At 39.4% G+C, this 22,463-nt stretch overlaps 1 protein-coding gene across 2 annotated transcripts in view; it reads right to left on the bottom strand.

Annotated features, from left to right (window-relative positions):
* Window positions 1-22,463, bottom strand: part of Mdfic (MyoD family inhibitor domain containing) — an 82,107-nt gene that overhangs the window by 47,625 nt on the left and 12,019 nt on the right. Inside the window, exon 2 of one of the 2 annotated variants that reach the window (XM_029533949.1) lies at window positions 14,966-15,085. In XM_029533949.1, the coding sequence (XP_029389809.1) occupies window positions 14,966-15,085 (120 nt within the window). Of the gene's footprint in view, window positions 1-14,965; window positions 15,089-22,463 lie in introns of both variants that reach the window. The other variant, XM_029533945.1, reaches the window with a different exon arrangement.

The raw sequence follows: 22,463 nt of genomic DNA, 5'->3' as shown, positions 1-22,463 counted from the left end.
GAAGAAGAAGAAGAAGAAGAAGAAGAAGAAGAAGAAGAAGAAGAAGAAGAAGAAGAAGAAGAAGAAGAAGAAGAAGAAGAAGAAGAAGAAGAAGAAAGCCATCCATAAAGGATTTCTCCAACTCCGAGAAGAGCTATTTGAAAACTACAAACTGCCCATTTTTCAATTCACTGTAATTTAGTGTTTTGGACACTAAAATGGACACTAAAATCTGTCATTATTACTGACCAGGCTGTAATTGTTCCCTCTCAGTCCTGCCAAAGCTCTAGATTCTGACTCTGAGAGCTTGGATGTTTAGGCTCAAAATGGTGTGGTTAGCCGTTGTTCTTAGTTAAAAAACAAAACTGCAGAAAATGAGCACTTCCACATGGGCATTGCACACTAAATAAATACCCTGGAACTGTACCATTCAAATGTTGTCACCTTAACACAGTTGATAGCATGAGAAAAACAGGCTAAATTTAAGGCTTCTTCCCAAGCAGTGTTATACTAAGCCCCTGTTTCATACAGCTGCAATGAACTCAAGGCTTATCAAAACAAGCAAGCCTGTGCAAAATGAGAATCGAACGGTGGTGGGTCGAGCAATGTTATGGGCTCCGTTGTTCAAGAAGAAAGATTGCGTTATTTAAAATCATGATGATCACCACACCACCTTCAGGGTATACATTTCAAAAACTCAAAGCACTAAGGCTTAATGTGGTGACACAGACCTTTAATCCCACTACTTAGGAGGCAGAGACAGTCTGATCTCTATGAGCTCAAGGCCAGCCTGATCTAAATAGGAAATTCCAGGGCAGCTAGGACTACATACTGAGACCCTGTCTGAAAAGAACCGAAAGAAGTATAGATTTCATTTTTGTGGATTTTTATTTCTATAGAGAATGCAGAAACTTGTGACACTGTGCTATGCATTACCTTTTTTTTTTTTTTTTTGCTCTGTGGTACTTATTATGTATTATGACTATGTCATGCTTATACCATAAATCGTTTTACCCTAAGGTGCCTTTGAGTCATTTTAAGTTTTTGTCAGTTATTAAGGATGCTGCTTTAAATGCATATGAAAGTTGCAGCCAATGTGAGGAGATATGTTAGTGTGTCTGTGAGTTTCTTTTAAAAGGGGAAGTAAGCAGGGAACTCCTCACACGTGTGTAGTACTGTGAGCTATGCATACTGTACCTTCATCTGCTTCCATGATGAAAGTGCAATGCTCATATTGCACATGAGGATGGCTGGAAAATCCTACCAGACAAGCAAATTCTAGTTTAGTATACAAAATCCGTGCAACCAATCGGTTCCTTGCAGGGAGGTCCTTCTTTCCCTTTCACCTAAGACATCCTACATATTGCAGCCTCTATTCTTCTTTCTTTCCCATTGTTTATTTCATGATTCCACATTTTCTTATTCTATGAGTGCTGACTTTTCAGAGTTGCTCATTAGCAAAGAAAAACTCATTGTAATTTAAATACCCAAGCCCTATGTAGTGTTAAATATTGTCATACCATAGCTCACATACAAACATGTGATTGTTATTAGTTCATTGACTACAAACAAAGGCACCAGACAGTGTATTGAAGTTGTGTTCTCCCAGAGGCTCGAAGCACTGGCTATCATCCTTGTTTTACTTTCTGTCTTAAATAAGCAAACTATGAACCTTTATATCATAAGAATGGTTTAAAATCGCACCTAATAAATCTTTTCAGACTTCCTCTGTATTTCCATACCATTGAAAGAAATAGCTGATATTGCACAAAGTTTTGAAATACACTGTTCTCCAAAGTATGTGCTTCATCAGCAATTTATTTTAACATCCACATCTCCCTCTCAAAGGGAATTGAAACTAATTATGTATTGTCCCAAATGCCTTGATACCACTGATACCATATGGATTCATATATTATTCAAAAAGCTGATTTTTTTTCCTCTTATTAATATGGCTCTTAGGTAAACCGTATCTCTATTACTGAAGACCTCACTTTCCTCCAAGAACAAGCTCTAGATGTAATAGTTAAGATATCCTTTCCAATTTATCTACAAACATTTGATTAGAGACTGCTTATTCTAGGCATTTTTAACTGAAAGGGAACGCTTGCTCCAATTCAAGACACAGTATCAAAGGAGGATGAAAGAGGCAGGTGTGTGTAATTCTTCATAAAATAAGATAAAATGATTTTCATCTTTAGAATTTCACTCATATATAAGATAAACTTTGATTTTTTTATTTAAGGTATCAAGAATACTAAGACAATCAAATAATTCCTTAAGATTACATCTAAAAGACTCTGAAGTCCTTTCATTCTGCCATTTAACAAGGCTACAAGTGCAAATTAAATAGTTCTGTTTTAATATAATGAGACTGACAAGCCATGCATAGTGAAACTAAAAGTAAGAAACACATCTGAACAATGTTTGAGAAAACAATTTCCCCAAAGGCCTATGGGATTAAAAAAAAGAAGAAGAAGAAGCTAGTACCTGCTCTACCAGTCACACAGATGGGGTTTTAGTGATTTTATTAATCATAAGAAACTGCTTTTTTTCTTTTTTTCATTTTCTTTTCCTTTAGGGCAAATGTTTAGCTTATAACTAATGCTCAGATTATTCTACAAATGCATCTGTTCTGGGGCAGTACATTCAAGTGCAAACCTTACTGGTCTCTCTGCAGACTGAAATTATCCAGGGAACTCAAGGATGGGTAAGTTCCACTCCCACAAGATTCCAAGTTAATTGGTTTGGGCGGGACCTGGAAAACTGTTTGTTAAGCTAACATGAAGAGTGGGACCCATTGCTCCCCACAGAGGGATGTGACCACAGCATCTTGTCTCTGCCCCACCCATGTCTTCAACTCCAGTCTTTTAGATTTCTTCTTATTGAAAAAGAAATGGTGCTTTAAAAAAGAATGGCATATGGCAAGGTTCTTATCTCTCCCTTGGAATGATACCAAGCTCAAAGTTATGAAAACCAAAGCAGTTACTTTTCTAAGACGTCACGTTTATATTAAGCCCAGAAATTGTCTTGAATTTATTACAACAAAGATGAACTATGGAAGGCATATAGGATATTGCAATTATTCCAATTTTTTTCCACAGCTCAACAATAAGGCAGGCTACAGGCTCCTGGTTAATGATAGTGAAACAACAGTAACTTTCATCTAAGGTAGTGGTCTAGAATTTGGGCTTAAAATACTTACATGTTAGAGAAAATGAATAAACAAACAAACAAATAGATAGCTAAATAGATAAATAAATAAATAAATAAATAAATAAATAAATAAATAAATAAATAAATAAGCATAGAGGACCCAAGACATCACAAAATCCCTCCCCTCTGATAAAAACTCCCCTTTATCCAACAATGAACACAGATGAAACAACCTGAGAATCGTCCTGCCTGCCTTATGTGTACAAAGGGCGCTCCAAAATTTATTGAGATGCCAACTTTGCCTTGAGGAGACCTCAGTCCTGCAGTGGATGATCAGGTCACACACAAGTGGACTGCGACCTCAGAAGCAGTGAGTTTGTCCTTAGGGAGACAGACAAGCCGTGTCCTGATGAGAGCAAAGGTACTACTGGCCTTGCCATTGGCTGAACAGATAGAAGAAGCATAAAGAAAGGCCAGCCCTGAAGGATAAAGGAGGAAGAGCCTGGAACGGGTTCATGAATAGAAGTAATGAGATCAAAAGCAGGCCTGATGTTAGTCCCAGATTCAATCATCCAGGATCATTGCCTGAAAGCTTCCTGTGGTCCTGGAATTGGGCTAATCTCCATGCCTTAGAGCCAGGTGACTGTAGGCACAGACTTGACCAAAATCACAAATCCTGGCACTGGCTAAAAAGGAAAGAGCATTGAGTGTCTCAGGATGTGGATGTCTGGGAAGATAACAACGTTGACACAAACTTAGAAGGAATGGTATGTCTCAGTGAAGGGAAAGTCAGGCTCACTACAGAGGCAGACAGTGGAACTAGAAATATAGAGGGAGGAAATGCCCATCAGGAGTTGTGTTCCATCAAATACTACAGAAAGGATAAGGAAGGAAATTAGTTTACTGGAATGTAACCATCAAGTACAAAAGACTCTAGAATGGTACCTATATAATTTTCTTCCTCTATCATCTACAGCCCTGGAAGCCATATTTACTTCTAAGGCAAAGTTGTGGAAAAACAAGAAAGTGAATTCTGGATTTGAAAACCTTAGGCAGAACCGATTTTGGTGCAAATAAAGTCGAAGATTTTTTTTTCCATATTTGTAAAATAGCAGAAACGAAGTCAGCTCTTCAAAGGGAAGATCTATGTAAATCGATGACGTTAAAAGAAGCCCTGGGTTAACCAAACACGGCAGCGTCATGACTCAGAAGTCAAGATGCTAGTCAGAGTTCAGATGTCACCTTCGGGTTAAACCAGAGGCATGCATGCTGGATAAAGGGTCACAGTCAAATAACACACTCTGACTCACTAAGCATCAGCTCTCTCCTTTCCATTGTCATCCGGGAATCTTCAACACTAAGAATTCAGGACTGAGATGCACAACCAATCTAACATTTAAAAGCATTCAAACAATAAGATTGTACTCAATAAGTCTTTAGTAACTTTAAACAAATTTGGAACTTATTTGGCAGGAAAAGTCAGCATTATTCAAGGTATCTTTTAAATGGGTATTTAAATAGTTACTCATGCTTTATTTCATTGGATCATTAGCCTAGAAATGTAAGTCATTTAAAAATTAACCAAGTTCCCTAAAGTTATTTAGAATGTCAGTTGTGTCAATATGAGTATATTATTGATCTTTAAAAGAAATGGTCAACACAAACATCAGCCACCTTACTTCAAGTATTGAAATTTTGAATTTATAGGAAAATGGATTTAGCTTTGTCCCCAATGGTAAATTATTGCATATAGAATTGTTTGACTTCATAAAAGAAATGGAACTTGTTGCTCTTGTCACTCTCTGTGACTGGGACAGTGGCTTTTTAATGTCAGAGGAATAGTGACAGGACAATCTACAAAGTGGGAAAGGAGACAAGGAATGGCAGGCAGCATCCACAGATGAGCCGAACGGCCATTTTCTGGTTACACTGGCATGAATCAATTATTCATGACAATTTGAGATGGTGGGAATCTCTATTTCTTAAATTTTCCAGGCCAAGTTCTCACAAGTTCTCAAGAGCCATGGCAAATGTATTTAATTAAATAATGTTCCAAGGCAGAACACATTCTGTATCCGCTCCCATCTCTGTTTCACTTAATGCAATTTTCACCCTCTAATAGCACCATTTGAGAGCTTTAGAGCGATTTCCCCTGATTTTTGTGTATCTTGCTGCTGAACCCAAGAAACTTGGGAAGAGTTCGGCTTTCAGTGGAGAACTGTGTAGCGGTGATTTGCTACTGACTCCTGAGGACTAGTTGAAAGAACCAGGACAAGTTACAGCATTGATTCTTCCCTGTGCTGTGGCGAGAGGGAATAGAGCTTCTGAAAGGGGTTAAAAGGGGTCTCCACAGCCTCTCCCACCGTGTGCACCCTCACCCTCTGTTTCAAGCCACGGACTGGGCTGAAAGCAAGTCTTACCCTTCTATAGGCTGTGGTTGGTGCAGATGGAGAAGCTTCACTGTGCAGAGATGCTCATAGTTCCTCAGCTCTATCAGCTACTCAGTGTTGTTAACTAAGAGAGCAACAGATTTGCCGAAACCCAGAAAAGCCCATTCACCATGCATTGCAAGAATGCAGAGAGAAATAAATTATAAAATTAAGATACAACAGTGTTTCATGCGTAGCAAAACTAGATCCCTGCTCCTTCATGACTACCGCTCCATCCACACCCAGCTTTACTGGCATATAACCTGTATAGATAGCCACAGAGAGCCCAGTTCTTAAAGTAGCCCAGCACTGAGTTTAATGATCTGTTTGCTTAAAATTTACATGGTTTTGGAATAAGAGTTTCTTTCTCCTTCCTTCTATGTGTGTCTTTCACTGTCTTTCTCTGTGTGTCTCTGGTGTCTTTCTGTCTCTGTCTTTCTCTCTCTCTGTCTTTCTGTCTCTGTCTCTGTCTCTGTCTCTCTCACTCTGTGTGTGTCTCCCTCCCTCCCTCCCTCCCTCCCTCTCCATTTGTACTATCGTCCATACCCCAAATTGTGTGGTGGTTTCTGTTCTTTTCAGAACCTGAGCAAAATAATATTAAAATTTCCCAGCCTGGCTATAACCTGAAGCTTGCCCTATATATGTTTGGGTGGGCTCTGACTCTACTCTTTTATTTTTGCTATGTGGGAGCACTTTGGGTTTGTTTGTTGTTTGTTTTGTTTTAATATTATCAAATTACATTTAATATAATAAAATAATTCACTTAAGGAACTGATCAAAAATGCAGCCTAGGTACACACAATATTAAGTGGATACCTTTCACCTACATGTCTGTGCTCAATTTCACCAAACTCTCCAATAGAACTACTGTAAATGAGTGGTCATATACCTTGTAGTAAGAAAATATATATGCAATGCTATATATACAGGATACAGATAGCTATAAACATCTATATCATGAAGGTAATACTCATCATGACATATGTATTTTTTTCATTCCAATGTTGTGTATTTACTGTACTAGATGGAAAAACCTCTTAGAGTCCCATAATAATCAAGGCCAGCAGCTTCAAATGATCGGCATCATTTCCCACCTTTTCGGAGGCTTAGTTTGGAGATATCAAGCCACCGCTGTCCTATCTACACGCAAGCACATACAAACACACGGAAGGAAACAGCGGTATAATCTATTGAGGATGGTCACTACTGCAGGACAGTTCTGCTAGAACCCAGGTGTCGCATACAGGCAGCTAAGGCCCCAGCTTCCTCCCTCACTAGGTCTGTTAACAGGAAGAAACACCTGGACCTCTCTGCTTCCCTACTAGGCCACATGGGACTTTTCCAAAAGCCTCCAAAGCTTTTGTTGAAGTTAGCCCTCTGAGTTTGACACAAACCATTTCAGTTGTTAATCCCCATGGCCACCCTTAGACCTGATCTCACCTAAAATGGTTCCACCTTCATACTGTAAGTCCATATTCATTATATTTGAGCTTATCTTTCCCATCAAGCCATAACCACTAGTCCTATAATATCTTGATTCTGAAACAATAGAAACTTTTCTGGAGTGTTAATTTTTGTTCTTTTGGTTGTAAGCCTCTTCATGTCTTCTCTCCCCTATACCCACAGCTCCTCATTGAATCCCGCTGATAACAGGACCTTAAACACTGTGTCCCATTGTCCTTGCATAACAATTAACATTTATTCGAACCAAAATCCTTGGCCTTGTTCCCAGCACTTGTTTCATCTGCCTGACTTCACCTCACCAAATAATAATGAACCTCGTGAATAATACTAAATGGTTCACATCTGAGCTCCAGAGGCTGAGGCAGGAGGGTTGCCATGAGTTTGAAGCTAGCCTGGAACACATAGAGAGTTCTAAACCAGTCTTGCCTAGAGTGAGACCCTATTGAAAGATCTGAGAGGGAGACTGTTAAGAGAAACCCACTTCCTGTTTCTTCCTTCCTGCAATCCTCTGTGACATAATCTAGACAAAACACCTTCCTTTCTTGTCTCGATTAACTCAACCGTCTTATCATGAGTTATGGAATTCAGTCCTTTTCATTTCTATTTACTTCCCAAAGCATTGCAAAAACAATCTTCCAAAACTAAGTCCGGATTGAAACAGCATAAACCTTATCAGGTCAAAACTCCAACGCCATCAGTCTTCAACTAAGGGAGACTTTCCCTCTCTTCCCTCTCTTCCTCGAAATCACACACTATATGTCCCAGTTTATGGAAAACTTGGACTCCATTCAACTCTTCCCTCTCTTATTTCTAGATCCAAAAATGTGCTGTGTTTTCGACTTGTACCACCACACACACACACACACACACACACACACACACACACGCACACGCACACGCACACGCACACACGCACACACGCACACACACACACACACACACACACACACACACACACGCACGCACGCGCACACACACACACACCCTGTTTCAGTTATCTAAACCATTTTGGTAAAATCACAGGCATGGATTCCTCATGGCTTCCCTCTGCTAAGCTCTCTCTGGTGCCTTTCCCATGTCAGAACTTGGACTTCTCCCATGTAAACATACAGTAGCCCTGCACTTTTCCCTAAGGTATTACTAACACAAGCAATCATCTCAGGAGAAACTGTCTCTCCCACAAGAGCATAAATTTCACATGCAAAAGCTCCACCTGCATAGATCACGACTCGATCCCCAAACGTAACTCAGGAGTAAACAAAACCGTCATAAGGCGTTCTTTCAAAGTTTTATTTCAAGTCCTAATCCCAAAAGTTTCATATAAAACCAGTCTACACACAAACAAATAATATCTGTACAAGTTCTCAGAATTTTCAGATGCAGGAAGTTGGAGGTTGGAGAACTAAAATTATCTAGACCACAGCACTTGTGGTCTCGATAATTAAATGCTATTTATTTCTTCAGAGGTTACCATTTTTTGAGATGATCTCTATGATAATTCCCAGGCCTCAGTTCAAGCCTTTTAGAGGGTTGAAAACTTTACAAATGAGAAGCTAAATCTCAGGTCAGTGCTATGCCCTATCCCCTACCTGCTCTCCAGCTCAACGACATAGCTAGCAAAGAAGGACCAAAAGACTTTAGGATGATCAGGAAGAACTTAAAAATCTGTGGCAAACAAATATATGATGTGGATTAAAAGGCAAATGTCCTAGCATAGGATGACGAACATATACAAATAAATTAGAACAAAAACAGAGGCATAAGAGCAATAATGACAACATGTGTTGTCTTGTGCATAACTCGGGAAACTTTAACGTACAGCCCCACAGTCTTCACAGAAACAACCCATGAGTTCTTAACCTGTAATTGATCTAAAGCAGTGGTTCTCAACCTTCCTAAGGCTGCAACCCTTTAATACAGTTCCTCATGTTGTAGCAATCCCCAACCATAAGATTATTCCATTGTTACTTCATAACTGTAGTTTGATACTATTGTGAATCATAATTCAAATGTGTGATATGCAGGATATCTGACAGGAGACTCCTGTGAAAGGGTTGCTCGACCTCTGAGGATGTCTTACCCCACAGGTTGAGAGCCCCTGATTTAGAAAAGGAAAATGTGGTTGAGGGAAAGATGAAGAGGCATGCATACAAACGCCCATTCCCATAAGTGCAACACAATATGTTTTTACATTCTGTATCATGGTTTATAAGCATCTTGCTACTTTATAATACACTAAAGCTCTTAATCAACTGAATGCAGCAAACCTGTGGCCATGATATCGAGAGGTCTCAGAAAACTTAGTTTATATATCGCAGTGCTTCCAAGCATTTGGCTCAATGGCACCATAATGAGAAGAAAAATATCTTAAAACTCATAGCTCAGCACAAGGATAATACTAATGCCCACTGATGAACTAACTTACCATCCATTCCTGCAATGGAACACAAAGTTACTGGTAGAATCCTCAAAATGACACAATGGGCCTCCTGGTATTAGCGGCTCCATTTAGGGACTAAGAAATAGGAGTTCACTGATGTTAGATAACTTACTCAACACCAGTGGTAAGTAACCATATAGTCAGGATCTTTTCCCTAGCAGTTCATTTCCACTGGCCTTCCCATAACTAATATTGAGATGTTCAACACAAAAGATGAACAATATTTCCCTCCAATTAAGGGAAAGAGCCCAGGCTGAGCATGGAACAATCTACCCTGAAAGTGAATTGTGTCAGGAAACTTCACCTCTACTCTAGAATAGGGTCTAGATGGTTACAAATAACTGAGGAGGTAAATGTAGTAGAACATCCAAAAATGACTCACAACTACACACACCCCACCTGGAAACCAAGCCATTAGCTTGATTTTGTACTAACTGATGATGACATGTTCTGCTCTGGGACAATAAGCAAAGCAACCATGCGAATGAGTGTAAACACTTGGTTAGCGTAGTGAAACACAAGGAATTCACTGACAGCTGCATCGAGCAGGAAAGGACGCTGAGCAGCTCAAAGGTCAGAGCCACTTGCTCCTAGTGCTTCTAAGAGACAGGAATGAGCATGAAGTGTCAGGCAATGCTTGAAATTAATAAGAAGCGTGATTTTTAATAGGCGACATCTACCAGTCCTCGCAAGGTGCTACATCAGTGGGGCATAATTTTTAGTTTCATACAAACAGAACTCCAAAGAAAGGCAAATAATAGTTGTTGAAGAAATGTGCATTCAAACAAGAGAGCTGTGGAAAACTCTTAAAATCAAAACCACTTCTCTCTCTCTCTCTCTCTCTCTCTCTCTCTCTCTCTCTCTCTCTCTCTCTCTCTCTCCCATCGAAATAAGAAATGTTCTAAGTATATGACAGTATGCCCAAGCACCTGCCTTTCTTTCTTTCTGTGTTTTCCACACAGGCAGAATCCCCTGGAGTGATGGAATGGTGTTCATTAAGGGTGATCAGCTCTAAGCTGGCAGAGGCTCAGAAAAGAAATAATAGAGTTCGTAACAGCAGAGCCTGTTGATATGGAGAGGAGATTCAGAGGATGCCAAGAGGAAGGCTTCAAGTAGGAGGGTGAGAGGCAATGGAAGGAGCCTTGGCTCAGTAAGGGCGGGCAAGTGTGAATTAGAGAGCGGCTTGCATTCTCCTGCCAATTAAGTGCTTACTATTATGAGAGCTAAAAACTCTTCAAAATGAATAAATGGGTTAAACAGAATGGGGATTACCATTTAAGTAGAGCATTCTAACTTTGCTTCAGATCCTGGGAATTCTATAAAAACCACAAAGGAGAGAATTAGCTGAACCAAACAGTTTAATTTAATGGGAAATTTATTTTAGAAGAGAGGCTGAGGAAAATTTCTGGAGTTAAGTAATGGCATTTAGAATTAGAGGCATTTACGTACAAAGCAGTATCCATGGATAAAGTTAAGTAACAGGAATGTTCAGAAAGACCTAGAAAAATTTGCAATAGAGACCTCAGGTACTTAAGAAGAGGAACAAAGAAAAATGTAAGCGCTTCATAGGAAATAACCAGGATAGTAGAATTTGACCTAAATTAAACCAAAACATTGTTGACACATGCTACCTGCCTGCCAATAAAGGTACGTGTGTACATACAAGTACATTCACATGTAAATGCATATACACAAACATACATGTAAACACATATGTATGCATCTGCATATATACATATAAACATCCCCTCCTATCTAAGTAACCACCCCAAGATCACTTCTTTTCAATTATAATTAAAGCATGTAATGTTGCCAATTACTTTTTATGGATTTGCGTGTATTACAGATTAAATAGAAAAATGAATATTAACTAGGGTGTCACTTCACTGCAGTGTCTATTTTAAGAACTCAGAAAACAGGTGCTTATTAAAACAAAGGACTACTAAAAAGTATAGGTTCAAATTATGCAGCATACCATATATCCTCCTCTAAGGGGAAAAACTTAGGTCTCAGCCCACGCTCTCAGGGAAAACAAAAAATTTATATAAATTCTAGAATCTGAAATAAATCCCCCCAAATTAAATTATACTCAAAATATTTTCTCAGAATATGAATGCTTCTTAAGCATTTTAAGGGTCTCTTTTTTAAAAATCATAAAATAGAAAAGCTTTCCAACTTAAAATTTTCCTCAGAAAACCGCTATTGTGCTTTTAATTCTTTGCTAATTTAAGACTTAAAAAAAATAACAAACATAAGAAGCTCGAGCTGTCTTTTTTTTTCCATTTAAATTTTGTAAGAAAGATATTCACACAGCACATTCCTGCACTAGACTCTGCGTGGCCTATTTATTCAAAGTGTTTCGTTCCATATGGATTTCTTCTTTTATTTATTACTTCCAGAACGGATTTTTTCTTTTTCTCTAATAAGTTAGCAACTCAGGGACAACAGATTTGAAATACAACCCTTCAAATCACAGTCCCTGGCATGCCACCTGCCATGTTTCCTCTAGAAGGACTATAGAAAGGTGAAAAACTCAAACATCCACCCAGCCCAGGAGCCAACTCGGTGTGAGCTACAAGCAGGTGGTCCACAGAGGTCAGGGTTAAAGTTCATGGAATAATTTGGAAATATTTCTCTGCTTGGATCTCATCTAGGAAGCCTGAGAATACACCCTCTAATTAGAATGTAATTTCCAAAGCAGCCACTCCCTTCACTTTCCAGGGCTGTTTTATTCTCAGTGAAGAAAAGTGCAAAGAGCCACTTCACATTGCCAGATATCGGTTCATTATAAATTACCTCCTAAATGTCCAATAGAGAAGGCAGCAGGCATCCTGGACAGTGGAGAGAGCCAGTGAGTCACCAGCCCACAGAAACTGCTCTCAAGAGCAGATAAAGAAAACTCAGTCAGATTCAACAGTTACTCTTTGCACTTTTGACTTATGCAGCTGAGCTATCCCATGGAGGACTGGAAAAAAGAGTGGGCTGTGCGTTTGAAACTGTTCCCACACCCCAGCCGTCTTTTTCTTTTCTTTTTCTGATGCTCTCTCAGTCCATCCAGCCAACCTACCGCCTCAGTGGGAACACTCACATCAGTTCTGTAGAAGCCAGCTGTCCTGTTCTTCCACAGCACTCAGGGAGCCACACTGGGCTCCTGGAACTGGAGCGAGCCAGAACTGACTCATGGCTGACGTTCACTTCCAGCCTTGTGGAGATTTGAGCCACCAGCTCCCTTTCCGAGGCCCATTGTTCTTATAAAAAGGTCTGCTGAGCCTCCACAAGGCCCTGAACAGTAAATCAAGAAGAAAACACCCATCTCCCCTAATGTGGGAAGCAGACATTGACTTAAAAAGAAATGGCTGAGGACTCTGTTGGGGAAGTTCAAGAAGCAAAGGCAGACAGACAGCTTCATCAAGTCCTAAATCAGGGAGATAGACTAGCTTTTGCTCTCACACTAGGAGACTTCTTGATGCTGGCTGGGATGGAGTCACATTTAGCATGCTCTAAGTTCTTCCACTTCAAATGTTTCTTATACATCCAACAAGATAGCCTTCATCTACAAAAGCCTGACTGGGAAACTAGCAGAAACACGAGGGTTTGGAATTTTTAATCCTCATTCTGAGTCAGATGTTCACCCACAAGTATTTAAAAATGCTTGCCAGCTCGGGTTTCCAGTGCTATTACAGGCTGTGGTTATTATTTTCACAAGTCTATTTAACTGCCAATGGTCACCGCAGCCCTCCCATAGGAGGTGATAGACCTCCCTATCTCTAGATTCTTTCTGTGAACATTAGTAGAGACCTAAACACTTGTTCCCAAATGCTCTCATGGTACACACTGCATCATTAGCTCACCAAGGAAACTATTCCCTGCAATATTTTTGATTCGTGTTGGTAAAGACAATGGAAAGAACAATTCGTGTTAAATCCTGTCTTTTAGCAATATGAATTCTGTGTCTAGGATGAGCGCTACCAAGTAGCAAAAAAGCTTTGTAACACATTAATCCAAATCTCCAAATCCTTATGCCACAGTGTATTTGGGGTTTTGCCTTAGGTGATCTTATTTACATTATTTTACTGCGGGCTTGGGAAAGAAAACTGGAGAAATAAATTAAATAAATGGAACTCTTACAATTCTGCTTCTCCAGAGAGTAAGAGAGAGAGAGAGAGAGAGAGAGAGACAGAGACAGAGACAGAGACAGAGACAGAGACAGAGACAGAGACAGAGGGGGACACATGTGTCCCCGGTAAGTGGAGTTTAAATTCTCTCCTGTATGCCTTAGCTCCAAGTCTAGTTTTTAGGAAATCACATGCAAAATATGCCAACATTTCACCAAACCTTGTTTTTCCCAATTTTAGAGTTAATATTTCAATAAAAGAAGATTAATGTATATTGAGGGATAACTGCTTTCTTCAAATGCTGTTTCTGTGATTCCCCGGAAGAGGCTATATAAATCCTGTTTGTCACTAATTCTGTGTTACATTTCCTTCCTTCCTATTCCTTTCTCTGAGACAAACACATCTCAAACCTAAAGTTAAGAGAACATGTTTGGGGAGCTTTTTTAGAAAGGAAAACCATAAATATCTCTCAACAATAATTTTACTATTATGGCTAATTTTCTGCCAAGTTAATGTTTTTTAGTATTGAGTGAGGGCCAGGAACTGAGCATTCTTCAAAAGAAAGTAACACCAAAAGTTTTGAAGAAAAAGAATATAACACAAGAGGGAATCTATATTATAAATTCTCTGAAATGATGAGTTAAAATTAAATCAGATAGTACAACACTTGAATTCAAGAAATTCATTCTCGGTGCACTCTAGCATACTAATACTTAGACAAAGTAACCATGAACAAGAATTCAGAAGATTTCCTTCTATGCTTTCTCAAATATGACCGTATAGACTCTTCCCGTTGCTAAATTCTTTTCAATGGCAAATGTAATTTGAGCAACCTAGAGAGACTCAGAGACTAGACATAAGTCCCACATCTAAAGCCTCACACTCAATTTTGAACATCCCCTGAAAGATACCACAATTCCTAACAATCTCAGAGTGAAATAATTACACCAATGCTTTATAAAGACTCTATAAAGCCACCTCAGGGGCAAGAGAAGCATCAAAAAGACACAAATAGCAACAGAAAAACAAGTTTGGTATCAATTACCAAAAGAATAGCAAGCACAAGAGCATTTTGTCCTTTAGATTTGATATTGTGTACAACAGGTACTTAAGAATGCCTGATTTCCAATGGGTCCTCACTCAAGAAAGAGCTGACTAAATCTAACAGAGAGTATAATGTTTACAGGCCAGTTATTCCATTCTAAAGAAGATATGAAAGCTCCTAGTGACTTATATCCTAATTTTAGCTCTGATGGTTATAGCACCAATAGAAACACTGTCAGACTTAGAGATGGGTGGCAAAAGGACTTGGGAAGGAAACTGGATATGCTTTCATAGTCATATCCCGGAGTCTCGGAAGTTCTCGCTTAAGAAATACTTACTTCTGACGAGCTCACCAGCTGAAGGATTTTGCCAAATGGACTGGTCCCGCATCAGCCTACACCTGGTGTGACCACTGGTAGCTGGCCTTTTATCTTTCTCAGTATTGTCCTCATTACATGCTTCTGAAAAAGATGAAACATTTATTATCATTTGACGAATGCTACCTGTCTTTCTATATATCGGGGAGGGTTGTTGTTTGTTTGAGGATTTTTCTAAAACAGTATCTCATAGAACATAGGCCTGGAACTCTCCATGTAGCTGATGACCATGAGTTTCTGATTTTCCTACCAGTGCCTCCCAAGTACTGGAATCATAGGTGTGTAGCCCCACACATAACTTAAGTTTTTCTTACTGCTTCCAAGTCTGCCATAGGCTAAGGAAATATATAATATACCATTATTGACTGTTGCATATATTCTTGGCCCATTAACATTTGTTGGGCACCTACTATCTTTTCATCAGTAAGAAAACTTTCTCACACGAAAATAAAACCTATCAAGACCGCAGTAAATAAGTTTTAGCACAGCAAGTGATCTGTCATCACAGAGGAATATAGAAAGGTTACATCAAGGATGAGAGCGAGTGAGTCCATACAGGTAGGAGGCAGGTGAGACAGAAAAAGTATCAAAGGAGAAGAGACTAAAAATGATTGATGGACTTGAAAGGCAGAGCCCAGCTGAATGAGAAGTAACTGGGCAGTGAGGATCTAGGAAAGAGATACAGAGGCCTCTCTATAGAAACCGAAGGAAAAAGTCAAAGAGTGTGCAATGCCTCCTCGGAGAGGCAAGTGTTTAGGATGAGAGGTTGGTATGTAGGATCATGAGTTCTCGGATGGAAAGACAACATGCAAGGAAATGGAATGTCTTGTTGGGAGCATAAGTCAAACAACACACAACCTATAACACAAGGTAAAATGCATGCTATGAAAGGTCCAGAGCACTAAAGGAGTTCAAACAGCCAGGAGAAAAAAAAAATCTCATCAGGATTCGGAGATCAAGAAAGACACTATAGAGAAGGGAGCGTGTTGGATGGTTTCTAAAAGATTAGAAGAACTTCAAAAAGTCACATGGGAGAAAGGTGGAAGAACAGCATGGGAAAACTCCAAAAGCAGACACTTGGGCAAAGGTCCCAGCTCCAGGCTAGGAAGCTCTTTCAGAGGGACAGGAGGTGAGGCTATGAAGTTCTGATGAGGATAGGATGTGGCTATCTGAATGTCAACAGAGGAAAACTGGACTTAATTCAAAAGCAAGGGGGACAAATCAAAGAAGCTATGGAAGCTTTCTGAAATGACTAAGTAAGGCTACATATTACCGGGAGTAATAAACAATCTCAATCCTAACTGATTGGGGGGCCATGATGAATAATTCTATTTTATATAACAGATAAGGAGCTATCCTCAGGAGATGCACTTTTCCTATATCCTTTATATATTCACTAGAGATGAAAGAGATTCAGAGAGAGACAGAGAGAAAGAGGCACAGAAAGAGTCGGAAAGAGACAGACAGAGACAGAGAGAGAAAGAAGACGAAGTGGAGAGGAGAGACAGACTCAGGGAGAGAAAGAGACTGAGACTACCCACATACTCTCACATACGTGAACAGCTGGGCCAGGCTGATGGAGCTATTTGAAAAGGCTGTGGAAATGTTATGAGTTCAAGCCTCAATGGAAGAAATGGGTCACTTGGGGTAGGCCTTGAGGTATCATAGCATGCTCCACCATCCATTCACTTTGGGCTCCCGAAGTGCAGAAGAAATGCAACCAGACAGGCCACTTCCTGTTCCTGCCACAATGCCTTCTTTGCCTGAGGCCTTGTCTTCTATGCCACGAGAAACTGCATTTCTCCACAGTAAACCTTGTCTCCCTTAAGATGGTTCTGTTGGGATGCTTTATCATAGCAACAGAAGAGGAGCTAATACAGGCACTGAAGTGGAGAGTTAGTCAAGTTCAAATAGACAACGAGTAGAGTTTAGCTGAATGGCATATCAAAAACAGTGGTAGATGTGAAAAACTAAGTAAGGTTTAAAAAGATAAGTGGATGGGGTTGAAATGACCAAATGTTTTATCTAGATTTGAGGGTAAAAGATCCAAAGAATGGGAGAACAACTTATACATTATATTCATAGAGACATACGGAGTATAGAAACATTTATTCATTTCACTGGGTGTTGTCCATATCTTGAAAGATAACACATTACCCAGGCTTCATGCAGTTCATAGTCTGGAAGATGAGTTGAAAACTGAGTATGTAAGTGTACAAACCGGAAACAAAGGTATAGCTAGCTAGTCTGCAGGGAGTGGGTGAAGGTCCTGAGTAAATGTGTATCATTGAACATGAGCCAGCCACGTCAAGGACCAAAGCCTAAGACCCATGGAGAATTGGCACATTCCACACCATGTGAGTCTCAGATAGATTGCAAAACCTTCCTCTCGTCCAAGAGTGAATATTCATGGTGTATGCAGAAAATATAGGCCATGCCCTCCTCCCTTACAACCTGAAAAAGAGCTATCCTGTAGAGACTGCTTCTGCTGATATTAGCTAAATCTGCCTCTTTGACTCTTAAACCCTCCATGACTCAGCTGTACGCTGTAAACACTGCCTTCACGTTCCACTGTGTAAAATAAACGAGAGCTTCCAGCATTCCTCGGCTTCTCCACCAGAGACCCCAGTACACCTGATCCCTACTCTGTGTGTGTGTGTGTGTGTGTGTGTGTGTGTCCATGAGTTTTGTTGTCTCTTCACTCTCTTGCTGCTCCAGTCAGGTCAGTCTCTGGCATCTTGCTGGACACACACCATTCATTATCCTCAAATTCCACTGCTGAAGCATTTCCAATTACTGAGCTCATTGGCAGAGAAAATACAGTCTGTACCATTAGGGGGAAGTCGAGAAACTCCATGATATCAAGATACGGAGGCAAAGAAATGAAGAAGACTCAACTCAGACAGAAGTTGTTAGTCAATCTTGTTAACATTTCCAGTAGACTGGAGAAGAACTTTCTGCACATGCAAAAAAAAGTTTCATGCATCACAGAGATTTCACAACAAATTAACAATTCTGTCATAAAGCACATTTCAACACATGAGAAATAGTTGGGTTGAAACCCAGAGGCTAAGATTACGACAAAAAGCAGGGCAGGGAGTGGTTTTAAGCATTTTTTTTTAGACTGCAAAACCATATTCAAACATCATGAAATATAAATGAAAGTATACTAAATCAATATGTTCTAGATTTATGTAACATCTATTCACCATTATCAGAGGGAAAAATGTAATCTTCAAATGATGTGTTAGTTTCAATTAAAACCTTAACTTTCTTAAACAGTTCCAGAATTCTTTACTGCTACAGTCAAGCCCAGCCTTTTGGAGATTATCAGTAAGAAGGACTTTCTCCGACCTCACCAGTTCACAGGAACTGACTTCTCAGCAGTCCTCCGTGCTCACACTGTTAGGAAACTGACTGCCGCCAGGTGTCATGCTAGTAGGCTTGATTCAATTAGTAACTTTAATTGAAGCTGAATGAAATTAATTATATAATTTTGAGCTGTTCAAGTTTAATTCCATTAAAATTAATTCATGAAACCGAGGCATTATGAGGCATTGCTGACTAAAAGAAAATAGGTATGAATAAACCCTCTAGACACACTTGACGCATATTTGAATCATGTCCAATATTCGAGTGCTAAGCACAGACCCTCTCCACTCCTCACAGAATAAATGGCAATGACACATGCTCCATATACTCATGGATTTATGATGATGTAACCTACTCCTGGGGGGAGATGGAGTTTCTTCTACCCCAAATTCTTATTAAGAGACAGTTTATCATGCTTTTTAAAATGAGTTTGCTTATCTGCAAACTCTAGAATTAGATGATTCCTAGTATCCTGAAGTCAAAAGAGGAAAAGAAAAAACTACCACTCCATTTCTCATTAGATTCAAAGGGAAATAAGTCATGTGAGAGTCCTGCGACATCACAATCACCAGGGTGTCCAACTTTGCCTCCTTTGGAAACAAAATGTCTTGGCTTGAAAGCTGGTCACTAGTTTGTCCTGTGATAATCTCCTGTACCCAGCCCAAGGCAAGGCTCGGTAAAGGCTCCAAGTAAAAATTGAAATTGTCTTAGGCTAATTCCTTACTTGTATAAACTAAGCTTCTGTGGCCACTTAAACACGCTAGGAAAAGCTAACGCATGGACACCATTTTACTTGTACTTTACATCTCCTCATCTTAAAGGGATATCAGATATTAGCCTCATAAATAGTGTTTACACTCATCGCTGAAGAAATGGAAGGCAAGGAGAAAGAGGGATTTCGATGATAGACAATCATTCATGTTATGGATAACATCCAAACAGAATCAACCTTGGCAACAGGTTTCAACCAGCTGTGTACTTCTTCAGAGGACTTAGATATTAGACATTTACCATATGACCATTATCAATGTAGGCATGGTACAATGTTTAATAACAAATGATCATTATCAACCCAGGTCTGCAGTGTCACATGTGCATTGGAAAGCTAAGGATTGCTTTTCAAGCCATTGCATTCATTCCGGATATATGAAGATTTGTGGTTGCAATTCAGTTAGTACATGTAGGCCTAGGGTGGAGATCTCCAGCTCCAAGTGATTTCCCTAGCATAGGACATCACTATGCAGCCAATGGGTTCGTCTCCTCTGTGTAGTGAATTACTCTAAACCATGCTTCTTGGTTTTGCTGATGAGTCAGAACCATGCTGAGAACTCTTGCTGCCTATAGATGCACAGACCCTAACCTTAGAGGATCTAGTACACATGGCTTTGTGAATGGAAGAGTGATGTCAAGAAAGAAATGTGTCCAAGCAGGACAGGTAGTAAGATCCATATCTTACTATTCACCTCCTCCATAAAGGATTCTAAGAAATCAAAAAAATGAAAGTTTACCTAATCATCTAATGAACACATCTATATTTCGTTATACTTCATTGTCAGGACAACTATGAAAGTACAAAATCTGAATGATGTATAGTACTAACCAGTTCTACTAATACATGGAGTGGAATAAATATATTTTAGCTACCAAAATTTGAAAGTCTTTTAAAATTAACAAAGGGCCAAAGGATCGGGGTGTACTTGTAGGTATGCAAAGCTTTCCTGTGTGCCTCTTCTACATAGAGAAGTGGCAAACAATTTGTAGATAATCAAGGAGACCATGTCCTACAAAACAAATCTCTTAGCCAGCGAGACCAAACACACTCACATGAAACAATCAAGCCCCAACAAAACAGAAGGTGGTGGAACCGGTCCAGGGTCAGCCTTCTGACTCCAAGGCAGATGGCTGTGTGAACAGAGCAGCCCTCAGCTCCTCCTCCTCCTGAACACAGGAAAACAGAGATGCTTGACTGCCAAGGCCATCTCACACTCTGACAGTGTAACTGACTCTGCATAAGGGTAGACAATAGAATCCAAATTCCCAAACACACTAAAGAATGTTCAGAATGGAAGAAAACATAAAAAAAATAAAATAAAATAAAACCTTTGTAGGCATGGAACTTGAGTTCATTCTTAGAGAAAGTGACAAGCATGAATTATGTTAAAAAAAAAAACTCAAAGGGGTGAAAAAATAAAGGTTTGAAATGATCAGTTTAAGTTCATTATTTCTGACTCCAAAATGACTATCATGATCGAAGTTCAGTATCAATAGTAAGAGGCAGTCTTCACCAATAATCTTGATTGTTCCTGCTGAGGAAGTATAGGAGATTTCAAGTAAATAGAATTTCTATTTCAGTTAAAATTCTATACTAATTTACCTAGCCGGCACTATCCAAATTTCAAACCTTGATAATGGTACTTACTTATCTCAGACACCTGGGGAAATCAAGTAATTGATTCATAACAAGAAAGAAAAGTTAGTAACAAGCAAGAAAAATCTAAAAACATTAAATAAATTGGATAATTTACATAAAATTTATATATGCCATATAACAGCCATTAACTTGATATGTAGTTGTTCAGTAATATTATTTAAGAGAAAGATAAAAATGCTTTGCTTTGTTGAAAGAAAACGTTAATGAATTTCACAATTAGAGTTCTGTCGTGGAAATTTCCAAAAGACTTTAATATATAGTATTTAGTTGATCTTCACAACCATCAGTGATATAATTAGGAAGAAAACAGTTCAGTTTTACAGATGGGAGACACATGGTGTCTCCGAGAAACTATTGAAGTAGAAACACAAAGATAATGAAGGGGATGGCGGGGCCAGAGAATGGAAGAATCTTGTGACCCAGCTGAGTTCAGCAGAGAAAACTCATTACTCACTCAGCCCTTCTCAAACTGTCTGGAATGACACCACAGGGGAACATGGCCTGCTCTTAGTCTGGTATGTCAGTTAGGTGTTCTTTGTTTTGAACTTGAATGTGTCATCAGGTAATCTATACAGTACACAAAAAACAGTGAACTCAATTCCTTCTATTAGACAAATCACTTGAACTATTAAACAAGAACGTGCCCACCAGTTTATACACAAACAAATGCATCATTCTAATAGCTAATATATGTGTGTGCTATATTCATGTGTACTTGAATGTGTGTGTGTGTGTGTGTGTGTGTGTGTGTGTTTGTGTGTGTGTGTGCTCACACATGCGCTCACCCATGTGTGTGGTGTGAAGATGGGAAGCTGACACTTTTCCTACATCGTTCCTCCACTACTTGTTTGTTTGTTTGTTTGTTTGTTTGTTTGTTTGAGACAAGTTCTCTCAGTGAACTGGAAGCTTACCATCTTGGTTGCCTTGGATCCCAGGGATGCTCCTCTGTCTACCCCTGCAGGGCTGGGACAAATGTGTCACATGCCTAGCTTTAGTGTGAGGTCTGCGCCTCTGAACTTGGGCCTTCACACTTGTACAGCAAATACTTTACCCATTGAGCCATCTCTCCAACCCTAATAAATGAATGTTTCCCACAAACCATAGTAACAAAGGAATACGGACTTGCTTCACAGTGAGCTAGGATTAGCGATGTTATTGGGCAAAGATGCATGATTAAATTTGAAGACACTACAAAGTTCTGAATATACACAGCCTTCCAAGATGTGGGGATAATGCTGTCGTTTTAAATCTGAGACGTATTCATCCTTCCCTGGCAATAAACAAAGATCCCTTTACAATCTCCAGGACAGACATACTATCCCTAGTTTATACTCTGCACCAGAGAAATACTTAGTAGCACAAGTTTGAAAGCAGTTTGCCACACCAACGGGACCACTACTAATTATGTGAATGCTATAAAAACTATTCTTTGTTAAGATTTTTTTTTAGCTTTAAAATGAGAAAAATAATGTAACTAGAACATAGGTTATATCAAGTATATGAACTCATATCTAGAAAGCAATGTCTTGTTCACAGTAAGAGCTCATCCACGGGGACTATTACTGTTCTTTTAGATAGTCATCTTTCAAAGTCCTGCTATAAAAATATCATGAGGTAAGCTGTTGAGGTCAATAACCACTTGGTAATCCCTTTCTG

The sequence above is a fragment of the Mus pahari genome, chromosome 2 (assembly GCF_900095145.1).
Source record: "Mus pahari chromosome 2, PAHARI_EIJ_v1.1, whole genome shotgun sequence".
NCBI lineage: Eukaryota > Metazoa > Chordata > Mammalia > Rodentia > Muridae > Mus > Mus pahari.
This window is presented reverse-complemented; position numbering and strand designations above follow the sequence as displayed.